This window comes from Plodia interpunctella, chromosome 2 (assembly GCF_027563975.2).
Source record: "Plodia interpunctella isolate USDA-ARS_2022_Savannah chromosome 2, ilPloInte3.2, whole genome shotgun sequence".
Taxonomy (NCBI): domain Eukaryota; kingdom Metazoa; phylum Arthropoda; class Insecta; order Lepidoptera; family Pyralidae; genus Plodia; species Plodia interpunctella.
Window position 1 is genome coordinate 425,543 of NC_071295.1, and position 21,936 is coordinate 447,478.

Below are 21,936 nucleotides of genomic sequence, written 5' to 3' on the forward strand. Positions count from 1 at the left end.
TAGAATAAAAATAATGTTATGCTCATTTTTTATATTTACGATATTTGGTTGAGAATTGTTTTATAACATTCATAAAATAAATTTTCAAACATTTGCGAGGTTTACTAAAAGTTTGGGCACAGTCAAATGATTAGTAGCAGTCATCATACTAATATTGTAAATATTTTATTACGAAACTAAGTTTTGCTATAAAGAACTACCTTGCCACCTAAAATTAGATTTTTTTAAATGTATTTTTATTTCATAAATAAACTAACATTAAGTGGTTTTTCTCAGTGTATAGCAAACACGAATATCAGTGCGATCTGCACACGATTGCCCCGGGGGCATATGACTGATATTCTGAATCTGATTAGCCAGGACATTGATATCTGAACTATATTCTGAGATCTGGTATCCGCTGCGAATAGTGTAATTATCAGCCTCAATATTGTTATGATTTTGTGATTATTCTAATAAAATATAAATCTATGCGTAAAATACAAATATTACTATCATCAGCAATTATTTATTAATTCATTATAATCACAATCAATATAATTGATCAAACTCTAAAATTGTAAGAAACATGCATGTATATAAAACCCTTAGTCACAATTATTTTCATACATAATGCAACAATAATATTAGCCAGATGTAAACCAATATAATCTTAAATATTTACGAGTTCAATCGAATCAGGATACGATTTCACGTTTCATTTCACAATTTTTTAGCGAAAATATGTGATGCGCATACGAGCGGAAGGGAAATTTGGGAATTAGAATGATTCAATGAACAAATTACTCCAAATTTTTACTTTGATGAAAATAAATTATGATTTATGACTGTTGTTAATATGCAGCCTGACTCGTTGCGGATCTAGCTTTAGATACGTTTTGTGGTTTTCCCTGTGTTACCTTTGCACAGCTATGGGCCGCTTTATGTTTAAGTTACTTTAAGTTTGCATTCCCATAAAAACATAGCGTTACACTGGATAAACACTAAACAGCATCCTTGTTTTCAAAATGGGAGTACAATTAAACATACAATTTAGGCAATTTACCAGTACTATTATTGCAATTCTCCTCAGGCAGAGCATAGGATCTATAACCTACATTGATTTAAATTAATGTGGATTTCATCTGAAAACTGAGTTAAAAATAAATATTATTCATCCGGAGCCGAACCCGAGTCCTAGTTCAGCAAAACAAATACAATATTGTGTTCGCCTGAAGTCCTAACGAGCACAGTTGGTCTAGTTCATAAATTGAAATTTTTACAGTACATACGTTTGGAATACTCACCAAAATCTGGTGAGATGATCGACATTTTGTCGAATTAAAAGTCATAATTTCTTTTTGCTTTGTTCAGAATTGTTCTACTTATTCAAATTAACTTCAAGAACAGTGTATATATAATGTAGATATAACACCATTTTTGATTAGTTTTGCTCATTTCCTGATATTTTTGGTATTCGACCTTTTAAACTACCGTCCAATGAACAACTCGCAAAATGTGATAAAAACATTCGCGATTAAAAAGCATTGCTGAGCTGAACTCTGAGACATCAATATTTCAACGTATTTATTACATACGTTGAATCACCGCCCGTGTGAACGAGGGATACAATACGATCAACGAAGCTTACATTATTCCAACATAAAATGTAGTTTAGCTAATAATAAGAAATTGAAAATATTTATTTACTTAAAAATACATTTCTTCCGCTATAAATTGACGTAGACTATTATGAAATAAAAGTAAATTATCTCTGAATAGACGTACACAATGGTCTGACCCTTCGAAACTCCTAATTCAGCTTACCTTCCAAGAAGGGCTTGTTTGCGTCGGAACTAATTGTTGGGTTGTTTGGTGCCAATTCATGGTGTTTACACCGGAGGATACAAATTTTGTGAAAATAACATCATTTTAATTCCACTATTACAAATTTAAATAACAAAAATCAAATAACCAATCAAATAAAGGTTTGTTAAATAATTTACTTCATTACTCAGAATAATTTCTGTAACTTGTTTTTAATTTATCCTCACGATAAACAAATGATTTGTAATACATGGAATTACACTCTATTTCTATCTTATCGAGTGTGTTATTGCTAACACTGGTATCAGATTTTATTCAAGTCGCCTAAAGAATCTGTTAAACTTGAGGCAGATTAGTATACAAACTCATTCAGCACGAGTAGGACCACAGGTGGACCCAGCGTAAAATTATAAGTTATTATAATTTAACATAGAACAAAACAGAAAAATAACCATATGATAGACACATTTGGCGCATGTGTCAACAGAACAAGAACGATTGTTTTATTTTTGTCATTCGTCTATCGAACACGTAACTTTTCCAGTTAATCTACTTATCCAAACGATGACATTCGACATTCTTACTAAAAAAAACTTTATTTTATCTCCACAACAATACAGATTTCTAGACTATAACAGAATTAAAACATTGTAATTGATCTGCTGTGGAGAACTGGTGCCTGAACTAGGTATCCAATGGAACCTGTCACACAGGACACCAGGCCTTAAAGTGATTCAATAGGAGTACAAAATATTAAAATATAGACAAGGTATTCTATGTTTAGTTATTTATATTCGTCAGGAGTACATTACTGGTCTCATTTTAATACAAAAAGCCTTTCCAATCAAGCATTTACGAAAACACGATATCCATTTTAGGCGTTTACAAAAAAAAAAAAACCAGAAACGTATTATTTTAGACGATTCCCGCCAACATCTGTCTTTGTCATCGCTTATGAGACATCTGAAGGGGGTATTGTTGGATTGCAAATATACCTACAGTACTTACACCGTAAAAACATACCCCTTCTATTGCATAAGTCTTATTTATGTCGTATGTTTTGCAAAAAACACGAGGAGAAAGTTCAGTATAATATAGCTAAGTCAATTAATAAATGGACAAATTCTAAATTATGTCCAATTGCACAAAAAAGCCTTAGGGGATTGCTAGACTCTAAAAAGTGAATAATTTGATCTGCTAAGGGTGAATCAACATTAAAATGAACGTCAAAATTGACGTGCACCCTCAACTTTGACGTTTATTTTAATGTTTTAACGTGCGCGCCGCTGACGTTTAGACATAATAGTGTACTTTTAGTTTTTCTGCGTAGGTACGTTAAATTTGACGCTGCAATCCAATCTTACAATTACAATTTTCATAGGATTTTGTATATGTACGTTATAGGACTTCAATAAAATCTGTTTTAGCTCCTCCTAATCGATAGATCGTAGGATCTTTTTTTATCGTGCGTTATATTCGATAGCTCCGATCCGATATGCACGGATTTTAAATGAATCAATTCAAAGTCTCAATCAGATTAAATGGCAAAACTACAAATGTGAAAAATATAGAAAAGATAGCAAAACTTTCCTTTCTAATTAATTCAATAGAAAAAGAAACCAAACACATTCACGCTATCTCTTTAACATTCGTCCGGGGCAACCTTTTTGTTCGCATAATTAGGTTTAGCCGGTATCGCGCAGGTTCGCGGCTCGGCAACTTCGCGGAACGACCGATTTTATTGCCATAGTTATCCTTTTTCTGAGTCTGCGAGTCTAACTTTTCTAGATAGGTTTTACAGGTCTAGTGTGTAGGTTTTAATATATTGAATTTTTGTTCATTGGGATTATTTTTTTCAGTATCACGTCATATCCCTTCCCCGTAAGGGATATGACGTGATACTGAAAGATTCCTTTTAATTAGATAATTTATAGTCTTATAGCGTTTTTCCTTGACTTTTACAATCGGCGCGGAAAGAGAAGCAGATACGTCAGCATTCAATGTTTTTCCTTTCCTTCTTATTGTTGGTAAATACAATTTGGTCAAATAAATATTTGACCAAATATTTATATTATTTTAATAAATACATAATTAAAATCACATTAATATTTTAGTATTAAAAAAATTGAAAACAATACAATCTCGTTCCTGTGTACGTGATCTACAATTCGTAGAGCTTTCGTAGCGCAGCTATGTCTACAACTCGTCACTTCTCGTAGCAGTGTCTGCGATATCTACACAAGAAGACATTCTTGCTAATATTATAAAGGGGCTGACCTCAAAATTTTGATCGGACTTTTCTCTATTCCATTTGAGGTTTCACATGCAGGCTTATGTGTACCTACACACCGTTGTCTTGTCACGCGTGTCTTGTATAGTTAACAACATATCACGCTTTCCAAATTCATTGCAATTTGGCCTTTACCACCACGACATAAAGTACTATTTGAGGGCTGAACTGACTTGCACGGTTGTTTACGTATAGCAAACATTACTTAGGGCGTGCGTCGAATGCCGACACGCGCAGTTCCTTACAACATTGTACGTAAGTCAATATTATCCTTACAGCTTGCCAATGCCAAGTTTTGTCGTGTTTAATTCAGCTGATTTTACTTATAACACATATTACATAATAATTTTATGTACATTTCAAATTGTATGGAAAAAAAAGTCACTCCCCCTCTGCCTGTATGGGGCTGCGCTTTTACTACTGATTTATCGGGCCAGATGACCGTTCGGCTGAATTAATATATCTCTCGTCTAACGCCAATGATCAGGAATTTCTCTTGTACGCATACAATTCAATATATAGGGAGGGCATGGTTTCAATTTCCGATCGAGTACTGAATTTTTTATTCATTTCATGAAATTTTAAATTCTACAGATTTTGACCGATCAGATGGTTGAAAGTCGAAAACATATCTTTATTTTTCAAGGTGTTACTATTCCAAGCACTTAATATTATGCGTATCATCACCTAGTGCTAAAAGCTTACTATTAATGCATGGAATTAAACGACGAATTAAAAAAGTCTTACCAACACATAATCCTGAACATTCCTACACTGTTTTTACCACATTACATTCCCTATCTGAGAATCTTATTACTATCCCGTGAGAATCAACGACCATGATATTATCCGGGGGTACACATTACTGAAATAGCTAACCTTTGCGTGTTTTTTAGGGTTCCATATCTTCAAGATAAACACAGATTCGCTGTTGAATCACTCACGCCTTGTTTCTTTTTGACAACCCTAAAAAAGATATGTTTCTACATAGATCTTTCATAGGGTTGTCAAAAAGAAACAAATTGAGTTAGCTGCTCAAAAGTTTAAACAAATAAATAAATAAATATCTTAGGACAAATCACACAGATTGAGCTAGCCCCAAAGTAAGTTCAAGACTTGTGTTATGGGATACTAACTCAACGATACTATATTTTATAACAAATACATATATAGATAAACATCCAAGACCCGGGCCAATCAGGAAAAGATCATTTTCCATAATGACCCGACCGGGGATCGAACCCGGGACCTCTCGGTTCAGTGGCAAGAACCTTACCACTGCGCCACCGAGGTCGTCAAATATATACATAAACATCGATAACCCAAGATCAGTATGATATACATTTTTCATCTACACCAAACCCTAGATCCTGGAACGCTTATAGCACTAGGCCAAATTCGTCGATAAGACAATCTTTATTTTTCAAATCATTCAATTCATTTCAATTGACATTAGTTGTCAAAGTAAGGGTTGGCACTATTCGAATTGATTTCTAGAATGATTATAGGGGGATGGGATATATCTTGTATATTGTGCCTCCACGATTCTGCATAATGCCTCGCGTCTCGACTGATACACGACAATGAAATGATTTTTTTAAAAAAGATACATTGAATAGTACTCTATTCAGTCGAGATGCGAGGCATTATGCAGAATCGTGGACGCATAATATGCAAGACATATCCCATTTCCCTATAATTATTCTAGAAATTTATGTACATTATATGCAAGTTACGGAACCCAAAAAATGTAGGCGAAACTAATGTAATGTCAAGTTAGTTTTTTAAGACGGCTCAACCAGTATTAACTTTTGGCCTACGCCATCCATACACTAAAGTTATCAGAGTATTTTAGACCGAGGCCATGTCATTAAACGAGAATGGGTCTCAACAGGGTTATAAACATAGTAACTAATTAACCCTTCGTCTGACCGCTAAAACTATTAGACAAACTACAGAGGGCCGATGTTGGCAGCTCTGTGTAAGGTTTTAATTATACGCAAACGAGAACACTTCCTTATGTACCATGATAGGGACCAACACTGTTTAAATTAGTTTCTTTCGGCATACCTTCTCAGCAATGGTCGTCCCGAAATAAAAGTAGTTGTAGCTTTTTGTATATATATAATAATATATATTATAAAAAATATATATAATATTATATAAAAAAATATATAATATGATTATATAATATACAAAAACTATAATATATCCATATTATAATTAAAATTTGACGTGGAAAAATGCCTGTGAAGGTCTAATTTCTAAATGAATTCTTCGACTTTGACACTTGAATAAAGTTTAGAACGGACGGTTTGGAGCGGGCGGTAAACAAGTTTCGATATTCTATCAGTCTCTTGTCCACATGAGGTTGGCCCTCCTCGTTCTCAGGCGCCAGTACTTTCTGTCTTGGGTTATCTGTATGTTGAGCTTTGCCCTTTCCATAACATTGGAAACGATTGTCTGTATCGTAGACGAAATTCTTTCACTATCTAACATACTAGATGTTGCCCGGGGCTTCGCTCCCGTGGGAATTTTGAGATAAAATATAGCCTATAGCAATCTTGGATAATGTGCCTTTCTAATGGTGAAAGAATTTTTGAAATCAGTTCAGTAGATTCGGAGATTACCCGCCTCAAACATACAAACTTACAAACGCTTACCTCTTTATAATTATATTATAGATATAGGTACGGTATATGTAGTTAGTTCGACGAACAAACTTGAGCTGACTGCACCGGGCACCAAAATTATAAAAAAATGTGAGTCACTTTATTGTCAATCACGCGATTGTGAATTATTTTAATTAATGAACCAAACGTATTATACGTTTGGTTCATTAATTAAAGCATCGACTCGCTAACAATTAATTAAAATTATTTATTCACACGTGTAGCAAGTACGGGAAATAATTGACATGGTTGTATAAATAATTTTGCCTGATTTCATAATTCTCCGAAAACTCGCTGAAGTTTTTGTAGGCAGTTTAAATACTTAAATTGTATATGCAATAGTTGCTTAATCACATACTGAGCTCGACTGTCAGATGTTCTAACGTATTGTCATATCTAGTACAATACATGTTACTTCCAAGGTGAAGTCCCGTCAACCCAATCATCCGTCGAATCTATTCCATGAAATGTCAAGAGTCAGCCTTCTAATTGGAGATTAAGCCGGGAGCCCTTTATACAAACACAATGCGGACACGTCTTGACCAAAATCCCGAAGAATATTCATAATTATATTGTTAATTTTTTTTAATGGTCAACATACCAGGGTTCATATAAAGCGCTAAGCTTACAACGTGGGTCCGATGAACACAAACACAGAAACGAGCACAACACACCTAGAACTGCAGACAAATATCTGTGATCACAAGTACAAATATTTACTCCCGCTGGGAATCGCACCTAGGGCCTCCAGACGAGGCAACGAACCCAGGACCTCTGGAAGAGACGAACGGCCGCGGTGACCACTATATCCTCCATTTGGATATCATACAAGATGACAGAAACACATAGTCTAGGCAGGCAACAATAACATTTCCAAAAAGGGTTGACGTAGTAGGTTGAAAAATGACGATCGAATCTTTAAAATTTTAATGTTTAAAACTATTTAACGCTGACCCCGAACTTTGCGACGTCACAGCCCCGAACACATGCATGCAACATGCAGAGATTAGAGAGATCAGAACAAGATGCCTGCAAACATTAATTTTCTTGTTTGAAACAATGAGTAATTTTTGCAATTTCTTATAAGTCAGAACTCTTCACAGCTTTTCCTTTGTGGAGCGACCTTAATGAGAGCCCGCGTGCCGTCGCCAGGCAACCAAGTCTCTGTATACCCAGGTACTCTGTGCACGTCAGGAATACGTTAATGATCTCTGGATAGTTATGTTAAACACTCATTGAAGTTATGTTATAATTAAATGCTTGTCTGTGGCGAAGATGATAGGGTTTTTTGCCGGCAGTTTCACAGTAAAAATTGAATTAACGAATATTGTATTTTTATTTTATTATAAGTTGTGATTATTCGTATTAATCCCATTTAATAATTTCCATATTGTAATTTTAACATATAGCGTTAACTGACTTCAGGGCATTTTAAAGGGGTACTTCCTATGTGGGATGAAACCTCAAAAAACTCGCATAAAATAAATGCGCTGGATCTTTTGTGGAACTTCGAGTTATAACTGTAGCGGGTGCTTCCGGAGCAATCATCGTTGCCAGCCGCACTCCAACAAATTTTCTAGAATTATACTCTCCGCAGAAACTAAGTGACTCCTTTGAGAACAAAAAGTCTTGACAAGAAAATCTCCAACGTTGAAAGACGAATTCTCAAGTTATGTTTTCGTTGTTAACATTTTGCTAAGTGCCGAAGTCTAGTTTTGACGTGTTGTTATTTAAAATGTTAAATTAATTTTCGAAAACTCGTTAATTACTGGAATTCGCGTTTATTTTAAACAACTTTCATGTCAAACGTGGGTGTTTGTTTATTCATTCTAGTATGGTATCAATTTATGTAACTAGTCTACTGAAATTTGTCTGAATGAAATATAAATATATTATTATTATTTACTAAAATGTTCATCCAGGCGTTCAAAAGTCTTCATCTTCATAGTCGTATTTCCTCATGGCTGAAGGTCATGGTCATTACGTGGAACACACACAACAACTTTCTTGACACTATTAATGAAATAGTTTGCCAATGCCTTCTCCGTTTCACACATAAGTCAATAATCTACCATTGTGCAGGTTTCCTCACGATGTTTTGATTCACCGGAATCAGGTGGTGGTCGATGAAAACTACTATACATGAATCACATTGATGTGGCGAGGCGGCAACAAACTCATGTGGCGAGAGTAGGATTCGAACCTGAGACCTTTCGATCCACGGGCGAGCTTAACCATTACACTACCACCAAAATCTATCTATATACAAACCTGTAGTGTATACAAATCTGTGATTTTATATAACGCAAGTTGGACTCGGGTGTAGAGAATTATGTGCCTTGATAATTATATCACGTAACGTTTTTTTGTGTCTGTTCGACCTTCACAGCTAGTTGGCTCGAAACTAAAACCAAAATAATCCTAATTGGACCTTCATGGTCCAAAAAATAAACAATTTGAGATAAAGTAATTTGTATACCATCTTGTTTCAGATGGTACCGTGAAAACGCCGGTGGACTCCGAGACCTGCGCGACACCGAGGGTGGTGGCCGGTACAGTCGCTTGCACGACAGCATCGGCATCAGACGAGCAGAAATACCCGATGGGGGTCGCTGGGTGTGCAGAGCTGCGAACTCGCACGGCCATCTGACCTTGAGGCTCCACCTGGCTGTCCATGCGCATCTGACTGTACACGCCCAGCCTCATACGCAGGTGGGTTTTGGGGTGGTCACCATGCCCGCCCGCTATTTACAGGTCCTGAGTTTTATTTCCAGAGCGGGCAAATATTTGTACCTGTGATCACAAATAATTATCTGTAGTTCTGGGTGTGTTGTGCCTGTTTTTGTGTTTGTGTCGTGCGATACAAGATAAGTGCTTAGTATGGGCTGTTGAATATTGACCATTTATTTATGTATTTAATGATAAATCGAGTCTTGCCTGGATTGTACAACAAATAGATTACCTACGTGAAATTCTTTAATTTAAAATTTTGGCGAATAACAAAAAAGTGTTTAATTTGGGACTTAATTCTTAAGGAAACTAATACAATATTGGATTTGTTCAGTGGATTAGAATGGAATAAGCCTTTGACTTTGGGCGTGAAAAGATTTATTAAGTATTATCAGCTTTTATATTAACGAGACAGCCTCCGGCGCCAAGATTGACACTGCCTTAACTAGAAGCTCCTGATAATTTATATTAAAACGAATTTACATGAGAGGCCACTCGTTTCCACTTAAACCTTTATAATTGCCTAATACAATGTAAGTATCAAGTAGTAGTTATTGCTCTGTAAATGAAGCTAGATTTCAAATTGCATTCTTTATAAGTGTACGGTTTAATACGCGCAAATACGCCGTCTGCATATTGACGCCGCGCCCGACTGTACACTGTATTTTATAATTCATTTTCACAGTCAGTTCATGATTAACCATGTAACCATATTCGCGTGTTCTCGCTAACCATACCATTTAACCATTTTCATTTTATCTTAACTTTACCAAAATTTTTACCATTTAATTCTCTTTACTAGATTTTAAACTCATAGTTAAATTAGTTGTGTTTTGTCTAGTTTCATGTTTATTTGTCTTAAACAATAAACACTTATTTAATTACCATTTCAAGACTTTATATTTATCTACCAAACTACACTGTACATATCAACCCGATCCACAAAGGTAACATAGTATATGCACATCCCACAAATATTGCAATAATTTCCAGCCATCCGTTATGGCAATAGTGACGTCATTCGCGATTCACCGCAAACGCAAGAGTGAATACAACATATTTGTGATTACAACTTCTCTGTTTTTTTTATCGTGAGGCATGTGGTTCGCGCCCTAGAATTCCTATTCTATGGCGCGAACCACATGCCTCACGATAAAAAACAGAGCACTGCACACCTCTTGTAGATGTCGCAATAAGGGATATAAAGTTTTGGCGACTAGTTTTGGCAACAATAACATTCCCAAGAGGGTTGTCGGACGGGCGGTAAACCGCGATAAAAATTTGAGAGGTAAATTTTCAAAAATTAAATGTAATTCAATATCAAAGTTACTTATTGTGTATGTGTGTTAATGCTAAATAAGAGACGAACGGGAGAAAAAGAGGGAAGCCTTCAATTTCTTAAACCAATAGGTGAAATTTAAATGCGGAAGTTTGAAGAGAAAGATTGGGTTATTATATCAATTTATATTATTACTTATACGATGTAACAAAATCGACAAAACCGGGTACATTAAGGATAACATGTAGTTAATATGTCAGTTCTATTAGATAAGATTTGAAAATGACTTTTAGTTGCTATTTTTGTACATTATCAATTTTCCAGACAAATAAGATAAAAATAACTTTTTTGAAATAACGTGATTATTTTTTGTCAAAAATCCTTACTCATGTTTGGAAACCGCATAGCATTCAACATCCATTAGTGCGGCGGAACTTAATGGATAGCTATTTCATACACGGCTCATACATTTTATGTATGATGTATTTATTGTATTGTGTGTTGTGTGAAATCGGGACACTTTGCAAAGGTTCACTCATAAGAGCCTTGTATTGTAAGCAACCTTAATATTTTTATACATATCCGATATCCGTACTTCCATATTAATATCGGTTTATAGATATTTATTGACTCATAAAGAATACAATAATTCACTTATAATGAGTCTAAAACTAATTTATAAATAATTTGTAAAAAATATATGACGCAAATAAACAGTGTAGTTTTCGAAGAGTTATGCTATTTACAAAACTTTGGTGTAGATATGATTTTTTAGTCTTCCTTTAAACAAAGTCAAAGATTTTATGTTTTTTAAGTCTTTAGGTAAGTCATTAAACATTTTAGCTCCTTCGTATAATATATCACTCTTTCCATATTTAGTTCTAGGTGTGGGTAATTTTATTTTATTTGTGTTTCTTAAATGGTGTTTATATTTATTTATCGTAAAAGTGATTTGTGTTTGAATTTTCTTTTCAAGAATTTTTTTTACAAGAATGCACATTTTATATTTATATAGTTGTTTTAAATTGAAAATTTTTGTTTTTGTTTTTTTATATTATAAATGTAACCGTCTACACCTGATGCTTTCACGACTAAACTGATGATATTAATCAAATTTATAATAGATATAGTTAATGATTCGTGTTAGTTTTGCTGATTATTTTGATTTTATACAAAAAATTTTGTGAATCACAAAAAATAAAATGCTTATTAAAAATTTTTGAGATTAAGTTTGGATGACCATTCCAATTCAACAAGAAGTAGGAAGCTACTCGTATGTAAACTATGAACTTATAAAATCGCCTATCTTTCAACTTCAATTTTCTCTAAATAACCTCTCAGAATTTAATATTTTAATTGAGAACTGATAACAAAGTCTCTTTTTTAATATTTTTTTTAAGAAAGAAATCTCGTAAACTCACTCAACAGCTCACATTTTACTAAATGAGTGAAGTTCCGAACCGAGACATCAATTCGTCCAACCCTTCAACAGAAAATCCTAAGTAAATAATTTAAATGACCGTCGAAAACTGCCTATGTGATTTAACGCCAATCAAATATTCATGGCAATGTAGGGTAGTGGCGGAGCTATCGAAGTCGACGTGGAGCTATGCCTTGGGAACCCCAAGATCACGGGGCCCACATTATAATAACGACCATTTTTTTTCAACATACGCTCATCATCATCACCCCTAACTTCCTAATTATATGTGCACAACACGTCAATTCCTGCTTAACATTTCAGATTATCATTAGGAGTAAGGAGAAGGACATAGGGAACGTGGGAAATGACGCGGGCAAAGCCGTGAGCAAAAGCTAGTTTCATTATAATAAAACTTGAATAATTTCCATGGGATGCGGCCCCAAATCTTAATATTATATAAATAAATATAAATATATTAGGACAAATCACACAGATTGAGCTAGCTCCAAAGTAAATTCAAGACTTGTGTTATGGGATACTAGCTCAACGATACTATATTTTACAACAAATACATATATAGATAAACATCCAAGATCCGGGCCAATCAGAAAAATATCCTTTTCCATCATGACCCGACCGGGGATCGAACCCGGGACCTCTCAGTTCAGAGGCAAGCACTTTACCACTGCGCCACCGAGGTCGTCAATTTTTTTAAACTGTCGTCAAATTAATAAAACTGATCAATTAAAGTGACATTTAATTATCGTGTTTGATTATTTAAATACCTTCATACATTTCATATGTTACTACACCCATATATACGAATTCGTGAAACTATCAGCCTTAAAATAGAATATGAGTCTCTTCTCTGCCAATATTCTCCAATCAGCCTCGGAGTCTAATAATAGATACAACTTCCATTGTTGTGATATTTCTATATTTTTCTGCCTCCCGCTAGGCATTATTTGTACGTCGTTTGATTTTGTAAACCGATTTTGTTTGTAAGCGACCTTTTGGTAATAGGATTGTAATATTCCCAATATCGCGAGTTTTAAATTAATGATATTGTATAATTTTAAATAAGTAAAACGACATCCAAAATTAGCTCAGAAATTACAATACTATAATATCTGTAAAGTCCAAGGAACCTAATACCATGCAACATAAAATGGTTCCCTATTTTTATGTCCTATTTTAACATGGCATATTTTTACTTATCATGATAATTGTCACGCACAATATTAATTTGGCATGTTTTAGGCACAATTTTTTACGCATACCTACCATAAGCATAACATTTTTTAAGAATAATATTCCAAAGCATATTGGCGGCTTTATAAGGGCCACCCCGCCGCACCCTAACCTACTGCTACACTATAGCTTTATGCGAATCAAAATTATGGTAAAATACTAATTTATTTTAGGCTAATGCCTAAACTATAGTTATGCTAATTGAAAAGGTATGCCAAAAAACAAGTATGTCAAATTATAATTATGTCAAAAAAATATATGCCTAACATGTTATGCTAAATTAAATTAGGATAAAAAATCTATGCGAAAAAAAGGGATCCCACATAGAACACGTCACGTACGTCATTTGTTGCGTCCATATGTTCTCTCTCTTTTTTACACGATGCATACACGAAATGGGGAAGTACCCAGTTGATTTAACCTCACAACAATTTTGGATGTGCGAGTATCATGTAATTAGCCATTATATATATAGATTTAAAAATTACCTTACTTTTATAATCTTCTTGTTACTTACAAAGACGACGCCACTGATACGGCAATCAATGATATGACATCATTTAAAACCATCATCACTCATTTCAATACTAATATTATAAAGAGAAAATATTTGTATTTTTATTTATTTATTTGTTTTTTGTTTGCAATGAATAAACTTAAAAACTACCAGACCGATTTTAATGAAATTTAAATACGCTACTTACCCGTAACCTTTAAAGAAAGCGGGTCATCTCCTTTCCATCATTACTGACATATTGTGCCCTTGTATTTCCGACCCGATTGATCAAAGCTATTTACTACTTCAGCGAGCTGCGGGATAGTGCCCTCTGTCATGTTAAACATTGTTGCTATAATCTTGTTAGTCCAGTGTTGTTACGTAGACAAAGACAATACATACTTGTATTAGGTAATGAGTTCCTTGTAGGCGAGGTCTGTTTAATTTGAAAAGAGAAACGAGCTCATCATTCGACGCTATGACAGACATTTTCAATTTCCTTTCTTCTTAAAATATGAAATTGACATTATAAGAAATATGTTATTTTCATGTCCTTAACACAGATAATAATGACGTCAAAATAAAAAAAATATCTGGCCGTCCAAATCAAAATCACTTACGCCATTATTGCCGTTGTTTTGTATTCGAACAACGGCAACAAAGACCTAACTGCCAGCTGCCATAAGGTCCATTTTGATTTGGACTGCCACATATATTGAATATATACAATACTGTAAAAAAATTTCATTAAGATTTCGTATCACAGGATTTGCATTCTATTGCACTGCTAATAATAACTATAACAAACACTATACAAAATAGTGTTTACCAAAGACGTACAAAAAAATAAAAATCTAGTAAAAACAATGTCATTCAATCCCTCCAAAGGACGAAGGGTCGCACTAACAAGTGAATGTTTGCAAATGCGTTACAATCAAGAAGACTGTTTTGCAGATCGGACCCTACTTTTCCCGGACTGGTTTAAGGCTTAAAAATCCCCTGAATATTTGTGAACGTTTACGACATCCGAGTAAATCGTATTTTTCAATAAAGGAAAATGTTCAATTGAATTGTTTATATTATTTACTTTTAGGGAACGATTCCAGTTCAATTTAGGAACCTAAAATGAATCGCATTCACACTAAAAAGAACAACAGATCAGAGATTATGTCAAATTTTAAACTGTACATATAAATAGTATTTCTAAATATAAACTGCCGAGATGAAATGCCGAAACAAACTCATTTCAACATTGTTGATTACTGCAATTTCCTCCTGGCTCTATCTACCCCGTAAGGTATGAGAACGTGATATTGGATGTATTAACATAATCTACTATTTCTTACTGATGTATCACAAATTTGTTCTTCATTCATAAAATCAATGCCCCCAAATGACTATATAAAAGGGGTGAAAGTTTGTATGAAAATGTATCCGTTCCGCTTTCGCAGATAAATTCACGCAGGCAAAACCGCAGGTAAAAGCTAGTGATAAATATAATGATGCATAAATTTGTGGAATTTATAAGTCAGATATTCCCAAACGGGCCAGCCACGTCGTCAACTCCAATCTCCAATAGTTGCAAGCAAAATCAGAAACAAATTTAACTTGCAGCAACTATGCTTAAAACTTTCAACTCTTGCCGTGCTCTTGTAAACTTCGACTTTGGTTGAATAAATGGCTCGGAGTTTTAATTTCTGAATAGCACGAAGTTAACCTGCAGAAAATATCTTAGAAGTTTTTTATTTCTCTATTAATTTGAGTGGTTTCCTGGTTTCTTCTTCAGCTGTTTATTGTCAGAGCTTAGTATCATAGATTGTCTTCTACACTTTGCATAGTCTTCGGCAGCCCGGCATGCATAATTATTATCTTCCTTGGCTTTTGGATTTCTTCCTTCTGACAAGACCGATATTTATAGTTTCAAAGAATGAATTATTTCTTTTTAATAAGTAAATGACCCTTTTGTTAATAAACCCTGACCTTATCCTTCTTAAGTTATAATAGATCTTTATTCAATTCGCTCGAATAATTTCCACTATTATACCTTACTTTCATTCTATTATCTTTTGGTATACCTCTGTTCGGGACCATCTCAAGCCATGTTCACAATAATTTCATTTTGACTTCAACGACTTGATATTGGACATTGCTAATGAAACTTGAACAGCTGATATAAAAGTATATTTTTCGTAGGTGGTAAACAGCGGTGGGACTGCCACCATCAACTGCACATGGGGCGGCTGGCCAGCACCTCGTCTGGAGTGGCTTCACAACGGGATTCCGCTGGGCTCTGGTGTAGCTGGAGGGAGAGTGCGAGTCCAGAACAGCGGAGAACAACTGGTTATTACGTCAGTACATCGTGCGGATAAAGGAGTGTACCAGTGCATGGCCAGGAATGAGAGGGACTCGGCTCAAGCCAGTGCTGAGTTGAAGCTTGGAGGTGAGGTTTTATAGCTTAACACACGAAAGATAGCTGCAGAGCTAACTGTGTATATTTTTATTTATACAATAATAAGATACTTACTCATTTACCTGTCATAGACAGATCTTTTCTCACTACACTTGATACTGCCCGTACCACGAGGAATCGTTTTTCATAAAAAACGCATATCTCTATAGATGATCTGTTCTGAGATTGTGTGCTTCCCTTTATTATACTCCTCTGCTATTTACCAACCAATATTATCAAAATGCCTTTTCATACAACAGACACAGCACCAGAGCTCCAATACACATTCATAGAGCAGGTTCTAAGACCAGGGCAGATCGTGACCCTCAAGTGTTCTGCCGTCGGCTCCCCTCCTCCGCAATTCACATGGCAGCTGGACGGGCTGCCTTTGAACACCATTGCCATGGGACACAGGTATGGACGGTTATTCCTGGTTGAAATATGCCTAATTAATGAAATGGTAGCCTTTTACTAAACTGCGTTGTTCAATTATTTCGATAAGTTCATGTGGCGAACTGCATACCGCCTCATTTGACCTATATTAACAACCAATTAAAATCGTTGGTGCATAAATTTCTATATTAGCAAGGTTTTCGGTTATAATCTCATAGTGTGTGTTTTCATGTGTTATTATCATGCAGCGGTGTGCGAAGTGCGTTTTAGCATTTCACTTGTCACCATCCAATCGATTCGAAATGAGACACAGCGAACCAATCACATTGCGCCATGGTGACGTAACTACAACCACAGTGGTCGAACTTCGAATACTGTCACTTGTATGAAAGTGGTCCACGGTTTTTCGATAAATTATTATTTTTCTTAATTTTTTTCAATGTTAATTCGACATTTCTTTTGAACAGGTACAGCGTAGAACAATTCGCAACCAAGACTAACGACGTGGTGAGCTACCTGAACATCTCCGCGGTAAGGTCTGATGATGGAGGGCTGTACACTTGCAGAGCTGCTAATTCTCTCGGGGAAGTGTCGCATACTTCAAGACTTAATATCTATGGTAAGAATACCCGCTATATGACAATCTTTGATCACTTCTGACTTTGGTTTTTCGTATGAATTTTATGTTCAGTGTGTCAAAATTATGAAATATATTCGTTCGTAAACTTAAAAGAATCCATTTTTTGCGGTATGGTGTTAGGTATTCTTCGTAGCAGAGGCATTGTGTGGAATAAAACACGCACACAACTTCCTGGAAAATATTAATCATCATCTAGAGTACAGGTTTCTTCACGATGTTTTTAAGCAATTCGTTAAAGACGTTAAAAAATCTGTTTCAATATTTAAATAAAATAATAATTATAATATAATTATTATTTTATTTAAATCATTCCAATATTTTACTTATATATAAAAATGTCAAAGACTTCATCACACTGGACTCATATAAATGAATTATACGTGTATATATAAATTTGTTTTGTATATTTGTATATGTAAATCTCTTTATTTGCTATCAAAGACCCACACATAATAATATTCGTAGATCGTTTAACAAAAACAGATCTAGATACGAGTAACATGAAAATATAAAATAAATATAAAAATAAATTCTTGGATTGTGTAGAAGCTCAAATGTTTTCTTAAATAATTCCAATGTTACAAATGTTAATTTTGTGAGATTTGTTTATATGATGTTCTTATACACATACTGTACACATTTTAAACATTACATATATTTTTAGATACCATGTCAATTAGGAACTAATCAGTGGCTAGTTTTAGTATTTCAAGGATAAATAAAAGCTATCCTAGCGTATCCCGTTTCCTTGATCATAACTCCTTATAAACGTTCGCAGGGCCGCCCTACGTAAGATCGATAGGTCCCGTAAGGGCCGTTGCTGGCCGGGAATTGGTGCTCTATTGCCCTTACTCGGGATACCCAATCAGGTGAGCCGGGAGTTTATTTTAATATGAATCCGCTTCAATCGAATTTTTTAGAGAATTTATATCAAACCTATCGTAAAAAATTGTATTTCACAAGTGCCGGATAATAGGACAATCTCTAGTAGTTAGTTTATCTGTCTGATTACAATATGTTATTTTATCAGAAGCCGGCCACGCCTTTAATTAGTTATTGTCCACATTACTAGTAGTTCGCCACGATCTTAGACCTCGCGAACACATTAAATTTTTGATAAGTTTTTACACAATAACGACTTAACCGATTTTGATGCCCAACAAATTAAAAAAAAATTATTGACAGATCCTACATAACTTTTAAATTTCATCAAAATCTGACCAACAGTTCTAAAGTTATCGCGTTACAAACATACATAAATTTTTTTAGCCCCAAGTAGAATGTTAGACCTACTCGCTCGCTTCGCTCAATCAAATCTAATCAAAAATCTAATCATGCCTTATAATTTAGATTCAATATTTTTAGTTAGATAATTATGGATATACTAGAAGTTTCTATTTGTCCTAATCTGCATGGATGTCATAGAGAGGAGAACATAAGCTTGACAGCTGATGGGCAACATTCCCAAGAACACCAGACGCTTGTAAAATCACAGCCGAATCCAATTGATTTAATGTGATATTTTTTACATCCAATCTGCAGACTAACGTCAAATTCAATGTATTTTTTTTAAGTTTTCAAATATTCATTCTCAGTTCAGTGAAATGGCAGCGCAACGGCAATCCAATAGAGTGGGACAACAGCATAGACGGAGCGTTAAGAATATCTAGGGTAGACCCGTCTCACGCTGGAGAGTACACCTGCATGGTGATGGGATCCCACGGGGAGATAGCCAGGAAGGAGCTGCAGTTGGTTGTGAGCAGTAAGTTCTTTATGTTCTTATTTAATTAACTGTAGTGGGCCCATGAAGCTATGTCGTAGATACTGTACGGTGTAGTGTGTTGAAGTACAATATGGAGCAATACTCGTAGAGGGTCTACGAAATACGTCGTAGACAGTCTACGGCGTAGTCTTTCAGAGTACACTCTGGTTCCACACTTCTTTTTTACAAAAGTGTCGTTTTTGCTATGGGTTAGTATTTCCGTCAAAGTGTTTTTGTTATATTTTAAATTCTCCGCGTAACAAAATATCATTTTACATGATAATGCATTTTCAAGAAATCCAAACTGAATTTCTTGACTGAACGTGGATCTTTTAAAATGCTTTATTTCTTTATCGTCCAGATCCACCAGAAATCGAGCCATTTTCCTTCTCGGCCAACCTCCAAGAAGGCAAGCGCGCCCAGGTCGGCTGCAGCGTCACCTCAGGCGACATGCCCGTACACTTCACATGGCTGAAGGACAACGCACCCATATCCTCTGCTTTACAGGTAACCATTGCATTCTATGCTGGTCTGAAAACGAAATAAAAATGCTTGTAAAATGGCTACAAACTTGAGATTCTTTCCATAGCCTAGCAAACAGCAATAAGCCCGCGATACAGCTAAACATGGCATACGAGTTTCGGAAGCAACGTGAATAAAAATTTATCTGACGTTTTTTTAAGATAATGGTCAAAAATCGATAGCGATTCAAGAGACGAAAGTTCCCTTCTGTGGCCACGATATTATTTGTTAATATAAAGTACTCGTAGGGTACCTAATAATGTTATTTATTTTTGTATTGATCACAAATGTGACTTCACCACAGAAACAAATAACGAATGACAGTCATAGCGAATTAAGTATTTCTCGAGGATAGCGATTCACTTGACTTTTTTTCTCTAATTATATATTACTGGTACTAAATAGATAGTATAAATTCTCAATCAGAACAATATTAGCTATGATACAGTTTTTTTCACTTATTATTAATTAACACAGTTTTGAAAACACATATCCTTGCGTAGGTGGAAGAGAGGACGGCTGATTTTTTCAGCAACTTAGTTTTCAAAGAGGTGTTCGCTCGGCACAGTGGGCTCTATACTTGCGTGGCCTCCAATTCGGCCGCCAAAGTTAATTATACGGCGGAACTCGTTGTTAAAGGTAAAATAGTACAAGCACTGAAGCACTTTGCACTGAACATCTGCACCGGCTTGCACTCACCACTAAACCTTTGACTTTACTCAGCTGAATTTGTTTTGCGAAATCAGAAATCATCGGTCAATTTATATTAATATTTGACACAAAGTATAGTTTTGCTTAAAATATATCCTGAAAATTGATAAAGAACTTTGTATAATTTATTTATTAGATGCAAAGTCTTGATCAGTTCACCGTCTCAAAGTATTGGTGCCTTTCAATGGTAAAATTGTTATATATTTGATACTAATAGGGTCGGACATGGCGGCACCAAAGAGCCACGCCAATCGGGAAAATTAGTTACTGGGCTTTTCTAGTTTGGGAGCCGATGTTAATCATACTTACCTGTGTTGTAACATTTTCTGATAAACATGTTTTTATTAAAATAAAAATAAAACTATCATAGTATTTTATCGAGTATTAGTTTAGAAGTGTCATAGATTAACAGGTGGTTTCACGAAAGATTATTTTTACGAAATAATTTACACCCAAACATCTCTCAGACTTTCTTTGATCTTAGCTTCAATTTTTATTTCAATTTAAGTTTACTCGAATTCGTCACATCATAATGTAAATTCCGTAGATAAAGCACGTAACATGCACAATGCACCACCCTTTTAATTATTGCACAAATGATCACTGAGCATAGATAAATTCGTATTGCACTTATACACGTTAAAGTGTCTAGGCATCATCAAATATTGAGAGAATTTATGTTTCTACGACTGTAGCGAAATTTATTGAATAATAATAAATGTATTTTGCGTATGACCAATTTAATGGCTAAATTTAAGTATCGTCAATAATTGATATTTTTAAGAGATGTAGTTTATTTACTTGATCAATAAAAGTAATTTTATAATTACTCAGATATATCAATAATAAGGAAGTGTTGAATTTGACCTATTTATAAAAAAATAATCTATTTTAAATAAATTCAAATTTATTTATTTGTTTTCGCAAAGCGTTGGATTACAGATAGCTAGGGATACTGGTAATTTTTTTACAATCAATATTTTCTATGAATTTTGTTATATCTAGCGTTGATTTATGTGTCCAGGGTCAAGTGTTAGTACAAAGCTTTATTTAGCTTGAAAAAAAAACAGTTTTATAAGTAATGTAACTGATAAAAAAATATAGATACCAATATTTCTTATTCGATATTAAATTATCCAAACGAGATAAAAGCAAATTAAATGTACCTGTTGTTATATTTTATACACTTTTAATAGAATTAAATTAATAATTATATTTAGCGCTGCTGGATAAGGTAACGATTTAGGTATATTTCATACTATCAATATGTATCGTAATGTATAATGTTGTATTTAAGAAAAACCTTTAAAAGTGTATATTTTATACACTATCAGCGAAGTGTTCCCCAAATCGTGCGGAATCGAATTATCATCTGTCCATATCATCTTGGGAATAAAGGAAGCGTTTGCCCAGCAGTGGGACACTTGTTGGCACTACATAATAATAATATTGCGAACCTCACAAGTGCCTATGTTGATTCGCATTGCCTATACTTATAGTGTTTGGTAGTCA

General features: G+C 34.6%; 1 protein-coding gene across 4 annotated transcripts in view; it reads left to right on the plus strand.

The window, feature by feature from the left end:
* LOC128674921 (cell adhesion molecule Dscam1-like) overlaps positions 1-21,936 on the plus strand; it is a 133,098-nt gene that overhangs the window by 96,059 nt on the left and 15,103 nt on the right. For all 4 annotated transcript variants that reach the window (XR_008405213.2, XM_053753924.2, XM_053753942.2 and 1 more), the window contains exons 8-15: positions 9,261-9,480; positions 16,141-16,387; positions 16,657-16,810; positions 17,257-17,408; positions 18,208-18,298; positions 19,025-19,191; positions 19,553-19,698; positions 20,217-20,352. Coding sequence is in view for 3 of the 4 variants with exons in the window: in XM_053753924.2 (XP_053609899.1) it covers positions 9,261-9,480; positions 16,141-16,387; positions 16,657-16,810; positions 17,257-17,408; positions 18,208-18,298; positions 19,025-19,191; positions 19,553-19,698; positions 20,217-20,352 (1,313 nt within the window). In the remaining variant the exon portion in view is untranslated. The remainder of the gene's footprint in view (positions 1-9,260; positions 9,481-16,140; positions 16,388-16,656; positions 16,811-17,256; positions 17,409-18,207; positions 18,299-19,024; positions 19,192-19,552; positions 19,699-20,216; positions 20,353-21,936) is intronic.